General features: G+C 40.6%; 1 protein-coding gene across 2 annotated transcripts in view; it reads left to right on the top strand.

Annotated features, from left to right (window-relative positions):
- Window positions 1-20,891, top strand: part of LOC126100985 (ubiquitin fusion degradation protein 1 homolog) — a 63,112-nt gene that overhangs the window by 24,043 nt on the left and 18,178 nt on the right. For both annotated transcript variants that reach the window (XM_049911650.1, XM_049911649.1), the window contains 3 exons: window positions 6,773-7,045; window positions 7,154-7,287; window positions 7,403-7,544. In XM_049911650.1, coding sequence (XP_049767607.1) covers window positions 6,773-7,045; window positions 7,154-7,287; window positions 7,403-7,544 — 549 coding nt within the window. The remainder of the gene's footprint in view (window positions 1-6,772; window positions 7,046-7,153; window positions 7,288-7,402; window positions 7,545-20,891) is intronic.

The raw sequence follows: 20,891 nt of genomic DNA, 5'->3' as shown, positions 1-20,891 counted from the left end.
TTACAGGATCATTTAGTAATCAGGAAAGCGTTACGGAGATGATAGATAAACTCCAGTGGTAGACTCTGCAGGAGAGACGCTCAGTAGCTTGGTATGGGCTTTTGTTGAAGTTTCGAGAACATACCTTCACCGAGGAGTCAAGCAGTATATTGCTCCCTCCTACGTATATCTCGTGAAGAGACCATGAGGATAAAATCAGAGATATTAGAGCCCACACAGAGGCATACCAACAATCCTTCTTTCCACCTAGGTTTTTCAAATAGTGTACCAAGCATAAAAATTGATGGGACTTTCTTTTGATACAGTTGATTTATCTGATCTCTTTTTTTTTTTTTTACGTGGTCTTCAGGGCTTTTTGAACTAACAGTGCAATATTCCTTGCTTGATTATCAGTTTCTTTATGCTGTTGCCTAACAGTTATGCTCTTTTACCACTCTCAACCACTGTTATCTGTAAACACTGATTCAGTATATATTTCATCTTAGATTTCTACTGACACCAATGATTTTCATGATTTTTTACTGTAAGAGAATGTTTGAAAATCGTTCCATGCTCTCTATAGTAAACACGTTTGTCATCCACATCTCATTTTACAGTGGTGTTAGACAAGTCATTTTCATACAACAACAAAACATAATTAAAAGTTAACAAAATGCAGAGTCACATTTATTTACTTGTCTTACTAGTTAATTCCAAAATTAACAGTACACTATTTATTCGTCTCATTACGAGACATTGTGAGTGTGCCCATTCCCCCCCCCCCTCCCCCCCCCCCCCCCCCACACACACACACACACACACACCTATCTTCAGAGCTCACATCAGGACTGTGATGATATATCTGACCCTCCATTATATTTTTCGTGTGTCCCCATCTGTCTTTCTGAAAAACTAAGTCAGCACAATGTTTTATTTTTTTAAAACAATGGGAAATCCAGGATTGAATGTAACAATATTGCGAAAATGATAGTTACTACTCACCCTATAGTGGATATGCTGAGTCACAGATAGGCACAACAAAAAGACTCTCACACAATAGGCTTTTGGCCACTCAGGGTCTGTCAAAAATATCATCTGATTTTAAAAAATCGGAACTTTTATGTTATTTGAGGTATGTGCGTGAACAGTGTACAATTGGAAAGACCTAACTCTTGAGTTTTACATCGCTTCCGCTTGGTAGCAGCAGCGTGTGGCCACTTCAGTGCTACTAAAAATTGTGTCGGGACAACAGAAAGCGTTTTGTGTTCTATGTTTTGCGCAGTGCAGGTCAGTAATAATTGTTCAGTGTGACTTTCGTACTAATTATGGTGTGGATCCTCCTACAGCACAAGGCATTAGACTATGGCATGAACAATTCTGAGAAACAGGTTGTTTGTGTGAAGGCAAATCACCAGGCCATCCCTGAGTGTCTGCCACAGATGTTGATGAATCCGCCATAGTTTCACAAGGAGTCCACAGAAATCTGTTTCTCGTGCAACTCAACAGGCCCCCGTATTCGTTTGGCATGTGTTGCATCGATGTTTACGCAAGAAATCATACAAAATTCAGCTGCTGCAAGCTCTTTGTGAAGGTGACAAACAACAATGTGTGGAGTTCTGTAATTTTGTTCTTGGCAAGGTGGAGGATGATAGTTTTCTTCCATGCTTAGTGTTTAGTGGCGAGGCAACATTCCATTTAAATGGAAAGGTGAAGCGTGATAATGTGAGAATATGGGGTACAGAACAACCCCATGAAGTTGTACAACATGAGAGGGAGTCTCCAAAATTTAATGTGTTTTTTGCAGTTTCACAGGAAAAAGTGTACAGTAAATTTTTCTATGCCAAGAACTCTGTGATAGGAAGCACACATCCCGATGTACATGAGAACTTTCGTTTCTCACAGTTGGACACTGATTAGAATGACTTCATTTACCAACAGGATGGGGCACTGCCACACTGGCGTGTGGAAGTGCTGGAATTTTTAAATCAAAGGGTTACTGGTATATGGATGGGTTGCAAAGGACCAAATGATTCAGCCGTACATTACTGGCCTCCAAGGTCACCACACCTGACTGTATGTGATTATTTCTTGTGGGGGTTTATAAAAGACTGTGTTTATGTGGCTTGATTAACAAGCTGTAACTCAAGACATGCTCACTGCAGTGTGGGAATAATCAGAATTCCACACTGACATATGCTGTGTATCTCAAGAGGTGCATATTGAACAGCTATGAAAAGGTATGAGAAATAACAAGGCTGCAGAGCTATAAAATTATTGATGCTCACTCAGTATGTTATACCATGTAAGAGCGGTATTGTGCTTTACAATCCTGTTCCTGTGAGACTTCGTGGTTTGTGGACGTATAAACAAGTGATATGGTGATGCAGTATAGGCATCCAACCTGTTGGGATCCCAAACACTTGAATAGTACTCAAGAATGGGTCACACTACCGTTCTATGGGCAGTCTTCTTTAAGGATGAGATACAATTTCCCAAAATTCTCCAATAAAACGAAGTTGAGGGTTCACCTTCCCCATTGTCACCCTGACGTGCTCATTCCTCCACTTTGCAGTGTTCTATGTAGATATTTAATTGATGTGGATGTGTCAAGCTGTACTAATTCTGTATTCGAATGTTACAGGATTGTTTTATCTACTCATCCACAGTAACTTAAATTTTCGTACATTTACAGCAAGCTGTCATTCATCACACCAACTAGAAATTTTGTCTAAGCCATATTGTATCACTCATCCTTGACATTTCCCCTTACTCCACAGCATTATCAGCAAACAACCGTAAATTACTGCTCACACTGTCCATCAGCCATTTACGTATACATGTAGAATATAAAAGTGGTCATATTACGCTTTTGTGGGCCACTCCTGACTGTTTCTTGGTCTCTGTGAATACTCACCATTCAAGCCACTCACATATCTGGGAATCTAAACCGTATGCACAGACCTCCATCAACAGCCTGCAGTAGGACATGGTGTCAAATTCTTTCTGGAAATCTAGATATATGCAATTTGTATATTGCCCTCCATCGATGATGAGTACCGAGTGAGGTGGCGCAGTGATTAGCACATTGGACTTGCATTTGGGAGGATGACGGTTCAATCCTGCGTCCGGCCATCCTGATTTAGGTTTTCCATGATTTCCCTAAATCACTCCAGGCAAATGCTGGGATGGTTCCTTTGTAAGGGTACGGCCAACTTCCTTCCCCGTCCTTCCCGAACGCGATGAGACCGATGACCTTACTGTTTGGTCTCTTTCCCCCAAAACAACCCATGGTGAGTAGGATATCGTGAAATATGACTGTGAGTATGCCAGGAAAGACAGATGAAAGGAATCATTATATTAAAGTGCATCCAGTGGAGTAGTTTGACTACATATTTAATACTTATTCAGCAACTAGATGTAGAAACATTTGATGAAAGTGTTTAAGTGCAGTGCAACTGCTTATTTATTCATTTCTGAACTTGAATTACTTATTACAGAAATGCGTAACAGTACTACCTACCAATCTTGTACAATAATTTGTCTTAATCCTTCCAAGTTGCTAGATTATTTCCAGCATTGTAGATAGTGAAATCTGATGACATATGAACAGTACCTTTTCTGTGCATATGAGGTGTAACGAGATTTACCAGGTTGTTGAAAGATTCCTAGTTCATCCTTGAAATGTCCCATAGTCATTTGGCTCTGCTGCAGGTTCTCTTCTGATATTGGCATGGTCGTGTATATAATGTGTTCCAAGTCACTGTTTCTCTCTGTGATACTTCCTCTTGTTTTCTTTTTGCAGCACTAGCGACTACAGTCACAACACGTGCTAGTTCCATATCATCGAGCAACGAAATGATCGCTATAGGGGCAGAGTTCTAATTGGCTTAAGCTGGGCATAAATATTTAGCAGGTTATATTGTGTTGTTCTGCATTTCCTATCTACTATGGTGTGTGTGTGAAGGTCCCTTGACACTACACAACGCAAAATTGCATTTGCTCTTAGAGGATGAGATTCCTGAATAATAGTCATCAAAATGTTAAGTATCTTTTACCTTATTTAGTTCTGTTACAGGGTGACAAATTTTGAAGAAATGTTTCATTTCTGCATATTGCAGAGATAAAATATTAGAAAATTTTAATAGAAACTGGAGGAAGGAGAAGTAATTTAGGCAGAAATGGTAAGGAGACATTCACCATATGGTTGAGGTAATGATGTGTCTGTAGAGTAATAATACTGTTTTTGAAAGTTATGTATAAGAAAGGTAGAGCACTTCCACTTAACAGTTGGAAAATATCTATTAGAAAGAAAGTGTGATGCAACTAGTCTGCATCTGGTTAAACTGTAAGGAGTATCGTTAGTGGATACCCCAACAGACTGCAGTTACACATATCTTAATTTCACAACCATACATTGGAGTTTAGCTGCAACATTCCTTAAAGTAGCCTGAACTAAACAGTGGAAAACTCCAGGGCAGAATAATAACAATATAATGAAAAGGGTAGATTACTGCTCACCATATAATGGAGATATTGAGTCGCAGACAGGCACAACAGTAAGACTGCTAAATAGGTAAGAAGTAAGCTTTCAGCCAGAAGGTCTTCTTCGCAGTAGACCACACACACACACACACACACACACACACACACACACACAAACAAACACTAACACAACTCGTACACACATGACCACTGCCTTTGGCCACTGGGGCAAGACTGAGCAATGGCACAAGATGGAAGAAGAAATCTGGATGGTGGGGATAAGGAAGAGGGGGGGGGAGTGGGGGGATAGTAGGGTAGGGGTGGGGACAGTGAAATACTGGTTGTGGGAGCATACAGGAATGTGGTGGGGAGTGTGTAGGGCAGCTAGATGCAGTCAGTAGGTTGGATGATGGAGGGCTGTCGAGGGGGGGGGGGAGTGGAGTGGGAAAAGGGGGCAAGTAAAAAGGCTATCTGTGCATTTATGAAATAGAGGGCTGTGAAGTGTCTGAGTGGGGACAGGGAAGAAGGTAGGTGGGTGAAGGAGAGTGACCAATGAAGACTGATGTCAAGAGGGTTGTGGGAACGTAGGACATATTGCATGTGCACAATTCAGGAAAGCTGGTGTAGGTAAGAAGTTTCCAGATGGCACAGGCTGTGAAGCAGTCATTGAAGTTCAGAATTTTGTATTGAGCAGCTTGCTCAGCAACTGGATGGTTCAGCTGTTTCTTGGTCACAGTTTGATGCTGACCATTCATGAGGACAGACAGCTTGTTGCTTCTCATGTCCTCGTAGAATGCAGCACAAGAGGACAGACAGACATCCCTGTAGAATGCAGCACAGTGGTTGCAGCTTAGCTTGTAGACCACATGACTGCTTTCGCATGTCATCCTGCCTTTGATGGTGTAAGTGATGCTTGTGAGTACACTGGAGTAGGTTGTGATGGGGATAGCTTTTGCATCTAGCTCTATTACAGGGATATGAGCCATGAAACAAGGGTTTGGGTGCAAGGGTAGGGAAAGGAGGGTGAGGATATTGTGTAGATTTAGTGGGCGGTGGAATACCATGATCTATAAGCTAAGCTTCAACCACTATATTGGATTCTTTGTGGGCATGACAACCAACAAGCTGTGTGCCCACATGAATGGCCACTGGCAAATTGGGGCTGGACTACCAGTTGTGGGGCATGTTGCCCCACACAGTGTTCTGAACTTCAGTGACTGCTTCACAGCCCGTGCCATCTGAATCCTCCCTCCCATCGCCAGCTTTTCTGCACAAGTGAGTACCCTCACTGCAATATATCTTATGTTCCTGTAAGCCCCCTTGTCTCAACCTTTGTTAGTCACCGTCCTATCCAACCTATCCTATACACTGTTCCCATTCCAACACTACACAGCCCCCTCTATTCCACCAGTGCACCATGCACCCACAGTCCTTTTACTTCTCTCCCATCATGTATGGTTGCTTGCAATCTGGTCTTGGCAGCCAGAGGCAGTGGTCACATGTTTGTGAGTTGTGTTTGCATGAATGTGTGTGTGTTTTGTCTACTTTGGAAGAGGGTCTTTTGGCCGAAAACTTACTTTGGCAGTTTTTTCGTTGTGCCTGTCTGTGACTCAACAACTCCACTATACAGTTGGTAGCAATCTATCCTTTTAATATTAAAGTATTCTGAACAATGTGTGGGGATGAAGCTGCTGTGGAAACCAACAGTGTATAATTAGGTCCTTCTTAATATTATCAACAGATACAATTCTCAGAATGCTGCAAAACAGACTGAAATTCTTACATAAAGCACTTTATCCTTCTCACCTTACCTATTATTACAAAACCAGTATTATACTACATTGTAATACTTTCATAATTTATGACAAAGATTCAGTATTTAACAACGTAGAGGCTGTCCATGAAGTAAAGCATGATATAGGTAAAAAACTACTGTGTGTCTGAAGAGTGTAAACAGAATTCAGCTTAGCATAGCATTGAATGATGTGGCATTTATATAAGCAAAACTCCAGTGGCGCAAAAATTGTATTAATACTTCTATAGGCATTTGAACCAAGACATTTCTAAGATCTACACACACAAATGCAACTTGGCTTAGTGAACAACATGAACAATTACTTGTTTCATTTTTCTGGTATGAACTCTGTTATTATTAAACGGTGATAGGAAGATAAAAGATCTTGCATACCTCTTTCATTAAGTACAGTAGCTACTTACTGTCCTCTCAAATGCTCATTTAACATTTTTAATCCTGATGCAGTGCACCATGATACAGAATTTAAAAATCTGATTATTGCACTTTCCCTTTCAGATGATGCATAATCTGTTACTGGAAGAGGGAGACTTCTTACAGGTTGAGAGTGTTTCTCTGCCTGTTGCGACATTTTCCAGGTTCCAGCCACTGTCAGAGGACTTCCTCGACATTACAAACCCTAAAGCTGTGCTCGAAAATGGACTCCGAAGTTTCGCTTGTCTTACGACGGGTGATGTCATAGCGATAAAGTACAATCAAAGAATTTATGAACTGTGTGTTCTGGAGACAAAACCAGGTTCAGCTGTCAGCATAATAGAGTGTGACATGAATGTGAGTAAGGCCCTTCAGCTTTAATTTTGTCATAAACGCTGTTTCTCAATGACTCAGTTTTAAACTGTGTTTTGAGTGACACTACAGTTGAAAACTAATGTTTTGCAGGTTGAATTTGCACCTCCTGTCGGGTATAAAGAGCCAGAGACAAACAATAAAACTGACGAAAAGATGGCTGTTGATCCTGCAGAGCTTATGCCCGAACCCAGAGGATTTGTTGCCTTCAGTGGTGAAGGGAACAGGTATGGGGCCTGCTTATAATAGAACCTGTATATTTTATGGATTCATTTCCATGTAACACAGAGATTATCATTAGCACATATATAAAAGTAATACTTCACATAAATTTACCATCAGGTTAGATGGAAAGAAGAAGAAAGATTCCTCCATATCTGAACCTGTTGTTGCGAGGGTGCAGTATCAGCGAGGCATACCTGATTATGACTATCAAATCGGAACCATCAGATTTATACGGACATCACGACCAGCTTCCAAAGAGGTAAGCAGTTGTGCATACTTACTCATATTTCTCATTAAATATTTTATAATGTGGAAGCATGCTTGTGCATTATATTCACTCTTATAGATTAGCAGTCTTGCAGGCATGCAACATCTGTTTTACATTTCTGAATAATCTTATAAAATATGTATTGTAAATACTGTGTTTTAAGGGTCATTACACATCAGGGGGACCAGGAGTCCCCACTTGACCATCTCCAAATGTAATGAAATTTGGTGCCAAGGTTATATATGGTCTTGGATGGTTATATACCAAATTTCAGTCCAGTATCTCCAGTGGTTGAATTCTTAGGATTTTTAAAGAGAGGCTACCCATGTTTGCAATACAAATGCACCATGTTTACTAGGCTTTTTTAGAAGTTCTAGAAAACATTTGGTCATTTGCTTTAATATACATAGACACCTTTTTACGCTGAATTACACCCTGGCAAAAATTAGGGATGCAGCCACACCTAAATATAGATGAAAGCCTCTAAAATATCTAAAAAAAAATTGTTGCTCTATTCTGAAAGCCAAGGTTTGACCGACCACTGCTACTTTTCATATGAACCAAACACACCAAAACTTCAGAGGGTTAACATTTAGTTAACATTGGATGCCTAGAAGAGAAGATATGCATCTGCAAAGTTGGCCAGAATTTTCTACCTGCAAATTTTAGGGTATTTTTGGAGGGCAATATCTCAACTGTGTCTTGTTTAGTCCTTTTTCTCTTTCTGCAGCTGGAAAGATAATACTTTAAGCTTTCAAACCTATATTGTTTAATTTTTGGATCTTGCATATTGATGAGTAAGAATACGTTCCAAAAGTTATTATTTTAGCACTTTGTGAAGATTGAAAAGTAAAATATTTTGCTCATTAAGTCCCATAATTAATTTTTTTATTCCAGTTTATGAATCATTTTCAAACATTAATTTAACATATGCCATAAAAACAAGTAAAATACGCAACACAGCAAATTTACAAAACAAAAATACTAAAGAGTCAGTTCCACTTTTGGTTAAAAAGTTCTACAATTTTGTCAAGGGCAGATTGTGGATAACTGTATTGTCTTCCTTATGATGATGTTGATGGTGCTTCTAAAGTCATGCAAATATGTTGCTCAGGAATCCAGCAGTCATCTTTAGCAGAAGTTGATGAAATTTTTATTCCTAGCAGCTGAACCATCACTAAAGTAATAAATATCCTTAATGTTTTCAATCTTTGTCTTTAAATATGCTATGAACATTATTTTGAACTTATGAACAGCAATAGTAATGTGACATGACTATTCTACTAATGAAATTCTTGTACCACATCTTGAACAACAAATGAATAATTCTTAGCAAAATCCAGCAATATAATTAATTCATTTTCTGCAAGATTTCGTTTTAGCTGCTTAAGGTATAAACTTAGGTGTATTGACACAAAGTGATGGCTTCTTAAATCGTAATTTTCAAAATCAGTGCCTCCATGAAATCTTCAACAGTTCTCTGACATGTCTCTAATGTATGTCTGTCAGTATTGCTTGTATTCCATTGTTTCTTCAGAGTTGTAGTCTTTAAAAGCATCTTCAAGAAAATCTTTTAGTTGCATTTTTCATGGACATTCCTCACAATGTTGCAGCATACAATCTTTTGATTCCAAACTGCATAAAGTTTTTCATCAAATTCTTGCAGCCATTTTGGATGGATGTTGCTGAAGCCACATTAATTTGACATTTCGATGAATTGCACATACACATATTAAATGTTATCCAGAAGCACCAACTGTAGTACACCATTTTGGCCTGAGCTCACAAGACTTTGAAAAACTCAGTTGATTTCCATATTGCTTACAAAAGCAATGAACATTTCTTTCAGGTTGCAAAGTAGCTGGTGTTTCTGCTTGTGAATCTTTCCCCCATTTACTCTTACTGCAACGCAGTCCTCTTTGCCAGGGCATAAAGGAGAAAACTCATGTTCTTCAAAAAAAGTGAGGTGAGGATATTTTGTTTTACTTCAACATTGAGCTTTTTCCCCTTTCGATTTGCATATGTTGCCAAAATCCAATCTTCCATCTTTAGTTTCGTAGCCTTCGTCCCCATTTAGTTGAAACAGCAAATTCTTTGGCTGTTTTTTCAATTGCCCAGCTATGTCCTAAGCTTAATCTTTAAGCTCTTCAATTAAGATGTCCATATCTTTACATTTTTGGCACTTTTCCATTTGTGTTTGAGCAATATCTACTTGGCTCAGACCAGCAGCTGTGGCAGTTACCTTAGTAATGCTGCCCTGGGCTTTCAGAACTTTGTGCTTTATGTATCCCCATTTTGCTGAAGCTTTAATGGTGACTCTCCAAGTGATGATAGTGACATATTTGCAGTAACGCAAGCATCAACAACATCAGTGTCTTCAATGGATGGTGATTGCTTATCCTGGTGGGATGATTCTTTTTGGGCCACTTCATGTCTACATTTGATATAAATTTTCCCACCAGGTTTAAAAACTTCATTAGTTAGTAACTTCAGTGTATCAGACATTGCAATGGTTACTGATAATAAAGCCTTCTTGATTACATGTTGTTTTTTTTTTACCAAAGGGGTTGTAGCAAGTCTTCTGTAGGAATTGAAATTTTGTCATCAACAAGGCATTATGATATGGATAAATTTGGGCATCTTCTGTAAACTCAAGCCCAGACCCATGTCGTAGAAGCTCCTTTTCCACTGGTGACATTTCCTTATCTGATTGTAGTTGACTTTTTCCGTAATAGAATGGTGTTGACTTATGACAATCAGCTCCATCTGATACACCAAAGTAGCAGGGTACAAAGGACTCTTGGTTCATCTACATCTACATCTACATACATACTCCGCAATCCACCATACGGTGTGTGGCGGAGGGTACCTCGTACCACAACTAGCATCTTCTTTCGCTGTTCCACTCCCAAACAGAACGAGGGAAAAATGACTGCCTATATGCCTCTGTACGAGCCCTAATCTCTCTTATCTTATCTTTGTGCTCTTTCCGCAAAATGTAAGTTGGCGGCAGTAAAATTGTACTACGGTCAGCCTCAAATGCTGGTTCTCTAAATTTCCTCAGTAGCGATTCATGAAAAGAACACCTCCTTTTCTCTAGAGACTCCCACCCGAGTTCCTGAAGCATTTCCGTAACACTCGTATGATGATCAAACCTACCAGTAACAAATCTAGCAGCCTGCCTCTGGATTGCTTCTATGTCCTCCCTCAATCCGACCTGATAGGGATCCCAAACACTCAAGCAGTACTCAAGAATAGGTCATATTAGTGTTTTATAAGCGGTCTCCTTTACAGATGAACCACATCTTCCCAAAATTCTACCAATGAACCGAAGACGACTATCCGCCTTCCCCACAACTGCCATTACATCCTTGTCCCACTTCATATCGCTCTGCAATGTTACGCCCAAATATTTAATCGACGTGACTGTGTCAAGCGCTACACTACTAATGGAGTATTCAAACGTCACGGGATTCTTTTTCCTATTCATCTGCATTAATTTACATTTATCTATACTTGGAGTTAACTGCCATTCTGTACACCAATCACAAATCCTGTCCAAGTCATCTTGTATCCTCCTACAGTCACTCAACGACGACACCTTCCCGTGCACCACAGCATCATCAGCAAACAGCTGCACATTGCTATCCACCCTATCCAAAAGATCATTTATGTAGATAGAAAACAACAGCGGACCTACCACACCTGGGGCACTCCATATGATACCCTCACCTCCGATGAACACTCACCGTCAAGGGCAACGTACTGGGTTCTCTTACTTAAGAAGTCCTCGAGCCACTCACATATTTGGGAACCAATCCCATATGCTCGTACCTTAGTTAGGAGTCTGCAGTGGGGCACTGAGTCAAATGCTTTCCGGAAATCAAGGAATATGGCATCTGTCTGATACCCTTCATCCATGGTTTGCAAGATATCATGTGAAAAAAGGGTGAGTTGCATTTCGTAGGAGCGATGCTTTCTAAAGCCGTGCTGATGCATGGACATCAACGTCTCTGTCTCAAGGAAATTCATTATATTCGGACTGAGAATATGTTCAAGAATCCTGCAACAAACCGATGTTAAGGATATTGATCTGTAATTTTGAGGATCCGTCCTTCCACCCTTCTTATATACAGGCGTCCCCTGCACTTTTTTCCAGTCGCTCGGGACTTTATGTTGGGCAAGAGATTCGCAATAAATGCAAGCTAAGTAAGGAGCCAATGCAGCAGAGTACTCTCTGTAAAACTGAATGGGAATCCCATCAGGATCTGGCGATTTATTTATTTTCAACCCATTCAGCTGCTTCACAACCCCAGGGATGTCTATCACTATGTCATCCATACGGGAATCTGTACGAGACTCGAACGGCAGTATGTTTGTACAATCCTCTTGCGTGAAAGATTTCTCAAATGCTAAATTTAAAATTTCAGCTTTCGTTTTGCTGTCTTCCGTTGCCAGGCCAGACTGATCAGTGAGTGGGTGGATGGAAGCCTTCGATCTGCTTACCGATTTTACGTAAGACCAGAATTTCCTTGGGTTTTCTGGAAGATCTTTTGCTAAGGTGTGACGGTGGCAGTGGTTGTATGCTTCGCGCATCACTCTTTTTACAGCAGCATGAATCTCTGCTAACTTTTGCCTGTCCTCATTCTCCCAATCTTTCTTGTACTGCGAGTGCAACTGTCTTTGCTTCCTGAGAATTCTCTGAATTGCACTGTTAAACCACGGTGGGTCTTTTCCGTCCGTAAACCACTTTTTCGGCACATACTTGTCCAATGCATGATTTACAATGTGTTTAAAATTTGCCCATAATTCTTCCACGTCCATTGTACCGGAAGTAAATGAGGTCCCAAGTTCGAGTCTCAGTCGGGCACACAGTTTTAATCTGCCAGGAAGTTTCATATCAGCGCACACTCCGCTGCAGAGTGAAAATCTCATTCTGGAAATATCCCCCAGGCTGTGGCTAAGCCATGTCTCCGCAATATCCTTTCTTTCAGGAGTGCTAGTTCTGCAAGGTTCGCAGGAGAGCTTCTGTAAAGTTTGGAAGGTAGGAGACGAGGTACTGGCAGAAGTAAAGCTGTGAGTCATGCTTCAGTAGCTCAGACGGTAGAGCACTTGCCCGCGAAAGGCAAAGGTCCCGAGTTCGAGTCTCGGTCGGGCACACAGTTTTAATCTGCCAGGAAGTTTCGAAGTCGATTCATTTACTAAGTGGGATGCTAACAACTGCTTATCTGCTCTTTCTAGTAAGAATACTCTCGTAGCCTTCTTGACCAACTTTTTAACTTTTGTAACCATAGTCATAATGACAAACATTCTCTTAACCACAGGCAAAACTTATACTATTAAAGGACACTACAATTACACATTTTTGATGTGCAACTTCAAATTGTATTGATTTTTTGTATTTATCAATAATCCATTTTCCCTACTTTTTATAACTACACTCCTGGAAATGGAAAAAAGAACACATTGACACTGGTGTGTCAGACCCACCATACTTGCTCCGGACACTGCGAGAGGGCTGTACAAGCAATGATCACACGCACGGCACAGCGGACACACCAGGAACCGCGGTGTTGGCCGTCGAATGGCGCTAGCTGCGCAGCATTTGTGCACCGCCGCCGTCAGTGTCAGCCAGTTTGCCGTGGCATACGGAGCTCCATCGCAGTCTTTAACACTGGTAGCATGCCGCGACAGCGTGGACGTGAACCGTATGTGCAGTTGACGGACTTTGAGCGAGGGCGTATAGTGGGCATGCGGGAGGCCGGGTGGACGTACCGCCGAATTGCTCAACACGTGGGGTGTGAGATCTCCACAGTACATCGATGTTGTCGCCAGTGGTCGGCGGAAGGTGCACGTGCCCGTCGACCTGGGACCGGACCGCAGCGACGCACGGATGCACGCCAAGACCGTAGGATCCTACGCAGTGCCGTAGGGGACCGCACCGCCACTTCCCAGCAAATTAGGGACACTGTTGCTCCTGGGGTATCGGCGAGGACCATTCGCAACCGTCTCCATGAAGCTGGGCTACGGTCCCGCACACCGTTAGGCCGTCTTCCGCTCACGCCCCAACATCGTGCAGCCCGCCTCCAGTGGTGTCGCGACAGGCGTGAATGGAGGGACGAATGGAGACGTGTCGTCTTCAGCGATGAGAGTCGCTTCTGCCTTGGTGCCAATGATGGTCGTATGCGTGTTTGGCGCCGTGCAGGTGAGCGCCACAATCAGGACTGCATACGACCGAGGCACACAGGGCCAACACCCGGCATCATGGTGTGGGGAGTGATCTCCTACACTGGCCGTACACCACTGGTGATCGTCGAGGGGACACTGAATAGTGCACGGTACATCCAAACCGTCATCGAACCCATCGTTCTACCATTCCTAGACCGGCAAGGGAACTTGCTGTTCCAACAGGACAATGCACGTCCGCATGTGTCCCGTGCCACCCAACGTGCTCTAGAAGGTGTAAGTCAACTACCCTGGCCAGCAAGATCTCCGGATCTGTCCCCCATTGAGCATGTTTGGGACTGGATGAAGCGTCGTCTCACGCGGTCTGCACGTCCAGCACGAACGCTGGTCCAACTGAGGTGCCAGGTGGAAATGGCATGGCAAGCCATTCCACAGGACTACATCCAGCATCTCTACGATCGTCTCCATGGGAGAATAGCAGCCTGCATTGCTGCGAAAGGTGGATATACACTGTACTAGTGCCGACATTGTGCATGCTCTGTTGCCTGTGTCTATGTGCCTGTGGTTCTGTCAGTGTGATCATGTGATGTATCTGACCCCAGGAATGTGTCAATAAAGTTTCCCCTTCCTGGGACAATGAATTCACGGTGTTCTTATTTCAATTTCCAGGAGTGTATTCTTACTTATCAGTATGCAAGATCCAGAAATAAACAATACAGCTTTGAAAGCTTAAAAGATGCTGTTTTCAGCTGTGGCAAAAAAAAAGGATTGAACAAGACACAGTTGAGATATTGCCCTCCAAAAATACCCTAAAATTTGCATGTAGAAAATTTTGGTCAACTTTGCAAATGCATACCTTTTCATATAGGCATCCAATGTTAATTACTTTTGATCCGCATATAGACTTGTAGGTAGAAATAGCCCTCTGAAATTTTGGTATGATTGCTTCAAATGGACAGTAGCAGTGGTTGTTCGAACCTTGGCTCTCAGAGTAGCACAACAAATTTTTTAGCTGCTTTAGAGTTTTTTATCTATATTTAGGGGTGGCTAAATCCCTAATTTTTGCTATGGTGTGATTCAGCATAAAAAGTTGTCTATGTGTATTAAAGCAGATGATAAAATGTCTGCTAGAACTTTGAAAAAAGCCTAGCAAACTTGGCACATTTGTACCTTTGTATGTGATGCAAAGATGAGTAGCCTCTCTTTAAAAGCCCCTAAAAATTCAACCACTGAAGATACTGGACAGAAATGTGGTATATAACTATCAAAGACTATATAGAACCTTCACACCAAATTTCGTTAGGTTTGGAGAAGGTCGAGTGGGGACACTTTTTAATGTGGAATGACCCTTAAGTAAAAATTAAAATTCTTTAGTGTGACAGATAAATCTGTTAGTTTTTATGGTATTAATTCATAAATAATTGTGTTCCATTCACTGCCATAATGTTTTGCAGTCTGAAGTTCAGGTGATGTGAAGTTTTTGAAACGGACCTAAGCCACCCTGTATGTCTCAGCTGACCTGCTGTTTTTAATGCACTTTTGGGACATTGTAGCACCATAACTGAATTGAAATCATGAAACGTGGTTTATCTATTCTTAAAATTTATCATGAAATATTAAGATCAGAGGATAGACAAAACGTTTTATTGAGCCATATCTGTATTCCTAAAAAGCACCATGTACACACTGTTTTTACACATAATTTGCCAGAGTGTGGTATGTTTTGGAACACTCACACCTAAAAAGGGCTACATTACTATTTGGACGTCACCAAGACGTTTCTTTTTGACACGTTTTTCCCTCGTGGCTCTTACTGACATCGAAGTACACTCTGTAGACAGATGTTGGGCATGATTTTTTTGTCAATGGATAGTAGTTCTTGGCAAAATGTCACCCACTAAATCGGCTTGGCCCAAGAACTGCAGAAGAATTAATCTCTTGATGTACCATCAAACGGAGTGATTTCGGACGGTTTTGTCGTTACTTTGATTGTAACTTTCGTATATATTTTTAGATTAAATTGATTGTTATGGAAGTGGTAGGGTATATGTGTAACGAATAAAATATCCCACAACCAGAAAGTGTATGTGTAGGTATATTTATCTGAGGCAGTTAAATAAAGTGTCCGAACCCACCCCATGGATTGGGGTGATTTCGGACACATGTGGTTTTTAAATCTCTGTCCAAAGTTACAGTATATAGAGGGCGTATTTGGACATTTACTGCTTTTTTAAAAATTCTACATTCTTTTTATTTGATTTTTGGTGACATTTTACACATTTTAAGATAGCCCTTTGTTACGAATAAGTGATATGGAACGATATAATGAATTTTATATATTACAGATAAGTTTTTATTCTGCAAGAATTTAAATTAAAGTTTTTTACAGTTCTTAACTGAAATATTAGAAACAGACTGAAACAAACAAAGTAATTTCACTTAAAGATCAAAATAATTGTCGTTTGAGGAATAAATGCACCCATTCTTCTCCTGGCAATTTATTATGAAATTTCTTCTCTTTTCAGCCAGATTTTTCAAGGTAGCCTTTAACTAAATATCTAATATCCAATGTAATGAAGGGAAATCCCCAATGTACAGCCCTCAACATTTCTTATCTTCTTTATTTAGCACTGGCTGTCCTCCCATTTTTTTCAGATGTGCTTCCTGCACTTTATTTTGTAGGGTTGATTTAGGTATACCATACAAATCACATGCTTTTCTGTATGATAATTTACCACTCTGAATATCACGAACAGCTTTATCTAAAAGTTCGGGGCATAATTACTCCGTACTGTAGCACCTCTCCTGTTCTTATACGTTCTCGGCATTGTCTAAAATAAACCCCACACAGTACACAGTTTTACAAAAACAGTCGTTATTTTATAACTTTGCACGAGAAACTTGAGAAACTTGTAAAGAAATTGTCTCAGTGCTGTTAGCTACTGAGCGCGTCAACAATTAGGGTTACAATAGCTTCCTGCTCGGCGCAACAATAGAAAGTTTCCACTTTACGATGATGCATGGATTTTTAACACTGAGACTGTTCGTCGATTATTCACCAAGGGAAATAATTGACGCAAAATAAAAGTTGTGGAAAGAGATAAATGCAATCTTGCGCTTAAAATAACTGGTGCACGGACGTTAAAATAAGTAACTCTTTGATTCTATGCAGTGGCAAAGAACCAATAAGCCATACTGTCCAAATTTGCCCTGGTGTCCAAAATCACCCCATTTGATGGTACCTCATGCCGGAAAAGAATTCTCTAACAGAACAAGAAATTGGAAGAGGGTGTATTTCTATCTTCCTCCATATTCCATGTCTCCTTATACAGCACAGATGTGCGTTCATGAAGCCCACAACAAACAAATCAACTTCTCTTTCTGAACTGGAATTGTCAACTTTTTCTTCCAGAACTTTGAAAATGTCACAATCATTGAAATGCTCCACATCGAAACTATGTTGAGCATGAGCAGTGGGCCAGGAAAGATACAGATAGCAGACATGTCAAATAGGGGGCTCATCACAGAGTGGCAGTGTGCAAAGCAATGTCGTGGAATACAGATAGTTCAGAATTCAAACACCATGCCTTGGCACAGTGCTGAATGTTCATTGCGGGATGGTGGGCTGGTCCAGTAATAACTACCGTATTTACTCAACTCTAAGTTGCACCTGGAAAATGAGACTGGAAATTTGAGGGGAAAAAGTACCCAAGAAAGAAGTAAAAAGACTAGTGCGATGGTGGAATGAGAACTGTATAGTGCTGGAATGGGAACAGGGAGGCTGGATGGTTGAGGACAATGGCTAACGAAGGGTGAGGCCAGGAGGGGTATGGGAACATAGGATGTACTGCAGGGAAAGTTTCCACCTGCGCAATTCAGAAAAGCTGGTGTTGGTGGGAAGGGTGCATATGGCACAGGCTGTGAAGCAGTCATTGAAGTGAAGGATGTCATGTTTGGCAGCATGCTCAGCAACAGAGTGGTCCACTTGTTTCCAGGCCACACATTATCTGTGGCCATTCATGCAGATAGATAGCTTGTACAACCACCAACAAGCTGTCTGACGCCATGAATGACCACTGACAAACTGTGGCCAAGCAACAAGTGGACCACACGGTTGCTGAGTACGCTGCCAAATGTGACATCCTTCACTTCAATGACTGCTTCACAGCCTGTGGCATATGGATCCTTCCCACCAACACCAGCTTTTCTGAATTGTGGAGGTAGGAACTTCCCCTGCTGTATATCTTACGTTCCCATAACTCTCCTGTCCTCGACCTTCATTAGTCATTGTCCTCACCCATCCAGCTTCTTTGTTGCCTTTCCAGGACTACACAGTTCTGATTCCACAATCGCACCGAGTCTTTTTACTTCTTTTCCGCAACCCCTCCCCCCTTCCCCCATCTCTCCCCTGCCTGCCATCTAACCTCCAAACTAGACATAGCTGCCCTATCCTCTCTCTACCTCATCCCTGCACACTCCCCAGCAGCACTGCACTGTCCGCCACACCTACCTTACTATCCCCCCCCTTCCTCGCCCCAGCCTCCTCCTTGCCCCCACCCAGTCACACCCCATCATGCACTGGTGCTGCTGCTCACAGTGTGGCTGCAGTTGCCTGAGACTGCAGTCGTGTGTGTGTGTGTGTGTGTGTGTGTGTGTGTGTGTGTGTGTGTGTGTGTGTGTGTGTGTGTGTGTTTATTTTTGACGAATGCCTTACTGGTCAAAAGCTTTATTTGTGACAGTCTTTTTGTTGTGTTTTTCTGTGACTTAGCATCTCTGCTATATGGTGAGTAGCAACTATCCTTTTCATAATATTGGAACATTACATCCTGGATTTTCCATTGTTTGATTTTTGTATTTTTACTAGCACCAGTATTTATCTTAGCACCTATAAAGCATACATATGTAATGCTACTTATATTTGATGGAAAAAGTTAGTTGTGGCGGCTCCTAGTGCCATTTTTCAGAACTTCCATTTGCTTTGTACTTGATTCTGAGTTGCAGGCAGTTTTCTGGATCCTGAAAACCAGAAAAAAAGTTTTGCTTAGATTCAGGTGTATACAATAGTCAAAAATTTAGTGAGGAACTGGCATATAGGACAGTGTCTTTGAGAAGGCCATGGTTAATTTCTTCCCTTGCCTGACTTTGTGCTCCATTTTGATGCAAAGAAGTGATATTCTGATTGGCTTATTTACCTAACTGTCTAGTTCGTTAGCTTCATGTTCCATCGATCATTTGCACTATAACTCATAACGACATGGAACAAGTCATTTTGTTTACATGTCACTGCATCTCCAAGTAAGATGATGCAGAATGGGTTTTCTTCATTCAGAGCTAGGCAGTTGGCTGTATTGAATTGTGCCCTATGAGATTATTGATTGGCTGCCATGGACTTGATAACTTTTGGTGATAAATCAGGTTGATTGCAACCAATGTACCACCCAGAACTCAGCAATTGCAATTTGAACTGTGGATTGTGGGTTATGTGTGACATAATCACATTGAAGTATTCAGTGACTCATTGTTCAAAACCAGTAAAGTTGAAAACAGTCTTGAATCGCAAAATGTGTTTCTCTTTATTTGGTGACTGGTTGCAGTCTGTGAGGTCATCATCAGGCGTATCTTTTTAAAAAGAGGAAAAACAAAACAAAACAAACTTGTGAATAAGAACAATAGAATAGCACACAACAGTGTTTTTGATAACATTTACATGACTTGAGAAGCAACTGAAATGGAACATATCTGTCTTCCTAAACTAGTAATCAATACATAAAAAAATTGTAGTTAAGATAGACAGTGTCAAAATATGTGAAAACATAATAAAAGTGCAATAAAATATAATTTACCCATAGTGTAGGGGCACTCTGAGTGTGTTCCAGTGCAAGCATTGGAAGAGGGATGGCCACTAGGTGTTGCTTCCTGTACACACAGTTTACAATTTTATGTTACAAAAACAATAATACTGATATTAACATTCTGCATAAGCATATGTAACTCAAGTTACTAATATGATAAAATATAAATGAAGTGGAAACATTAAAGTGAGATCCATGGCACAATATTAGTTATAATTTCAAAACACCAGCTCTTATAAGGGTATTTACAATATACTCGTTGGAAACAACATACTAACCAATGAAAAAATCGAAAGGCAAAGCCAAGAATGTGAAAAATGTGGCATTGTTGATATCACCCAATGCCAAATGCATTAACGACCAGTGAGGACACTGGTAGTATGCAGCAGGGAACAGGAAATAAAAGAATGTACATCATAAAAATTAACACTGCAGCAGATTGTTATGCAGTGAAAAATAGGCATTAGTTGTGATTTTTTTTTCCATAATTTAATTGGTGCAGTTTTTCTTGTGGTCATAGATCTTTATTTCTTCTGAGAGGTTCAGTGATTGCCTTTTTGTCACAGTCTATACAATTTGTCTGTCATCTGTGTTCATTACAGTATGTTTGTGTTCTATAAGGTGTACTCAAAATGCTGTTTCAGGGAACACGCACAATCCCAGAACGAAACTGCTCTGTAATATACTATGAATTCATAAATACCCTTACTGGAGCCAGTGTTTTAAAATTATAACCCATAGTTTGCCATGGACCTCACTTTAGTGTTCAAGCTCCATTTATACTATAATATATTAGTAACTTAAGTTCAGTTTATTTTGTGCATAATTTTATTTGATGCATCTGTAGTCTAATAGCGTGAACCACTCATGGAATAAAGGTTGTTGTTGTTGTTGCTGTTTCTCCCCCCTCCCAATAAAATACCATTTTCAAATCCACGAATAAAGTTGTGAAGTTGCCAATATTTCACGGAAGTTGGAGATAATTTTGTAATATTTTTATTTAAATAGTTCTTAAATGTTGCAAATAAAGCACAATGAGCATTGTTCATCACTTAGTTACATAGTCTATTGACATCTAAAAAAACATGTCTGTAGTTAAAAATGCACTTTTCTAGTGATGAAACTCAGACAATTAAAATCACTCAACAGAAAAGTGTGTCTGGAGCATATGAGATATTTTTATGATTCTATACAGATCATGTGAATGGACTTACTCCTCTTGTAGCAGCTATCCCTTATAAGTTGCTAGAAGGAAGTAAGTAGAATTATGTAGAATTATGAAACACAGTAGAATTATGAA

Source organism: Schistocerca cancellata, chromosome 9, assembly GCF_023864275.1.
Source record: "Schistocerca cancellata isolate TAMUIC-IGC-003103 chromosome 9, iqSchCanc2.1, whole genome shotgun sequence".
Lineage (NCBI taxonomy): Eukaryota > Metazoa > Arthropoda > Insecta > Orthoptera > Acrididae > Schistocerca > Schistocerca cancellata.
The sequence above is the reverse complement of the archived record's forward strand: the minus strand, read 5'-3'. Positions and strand labels throughout refer to the sequence as shown.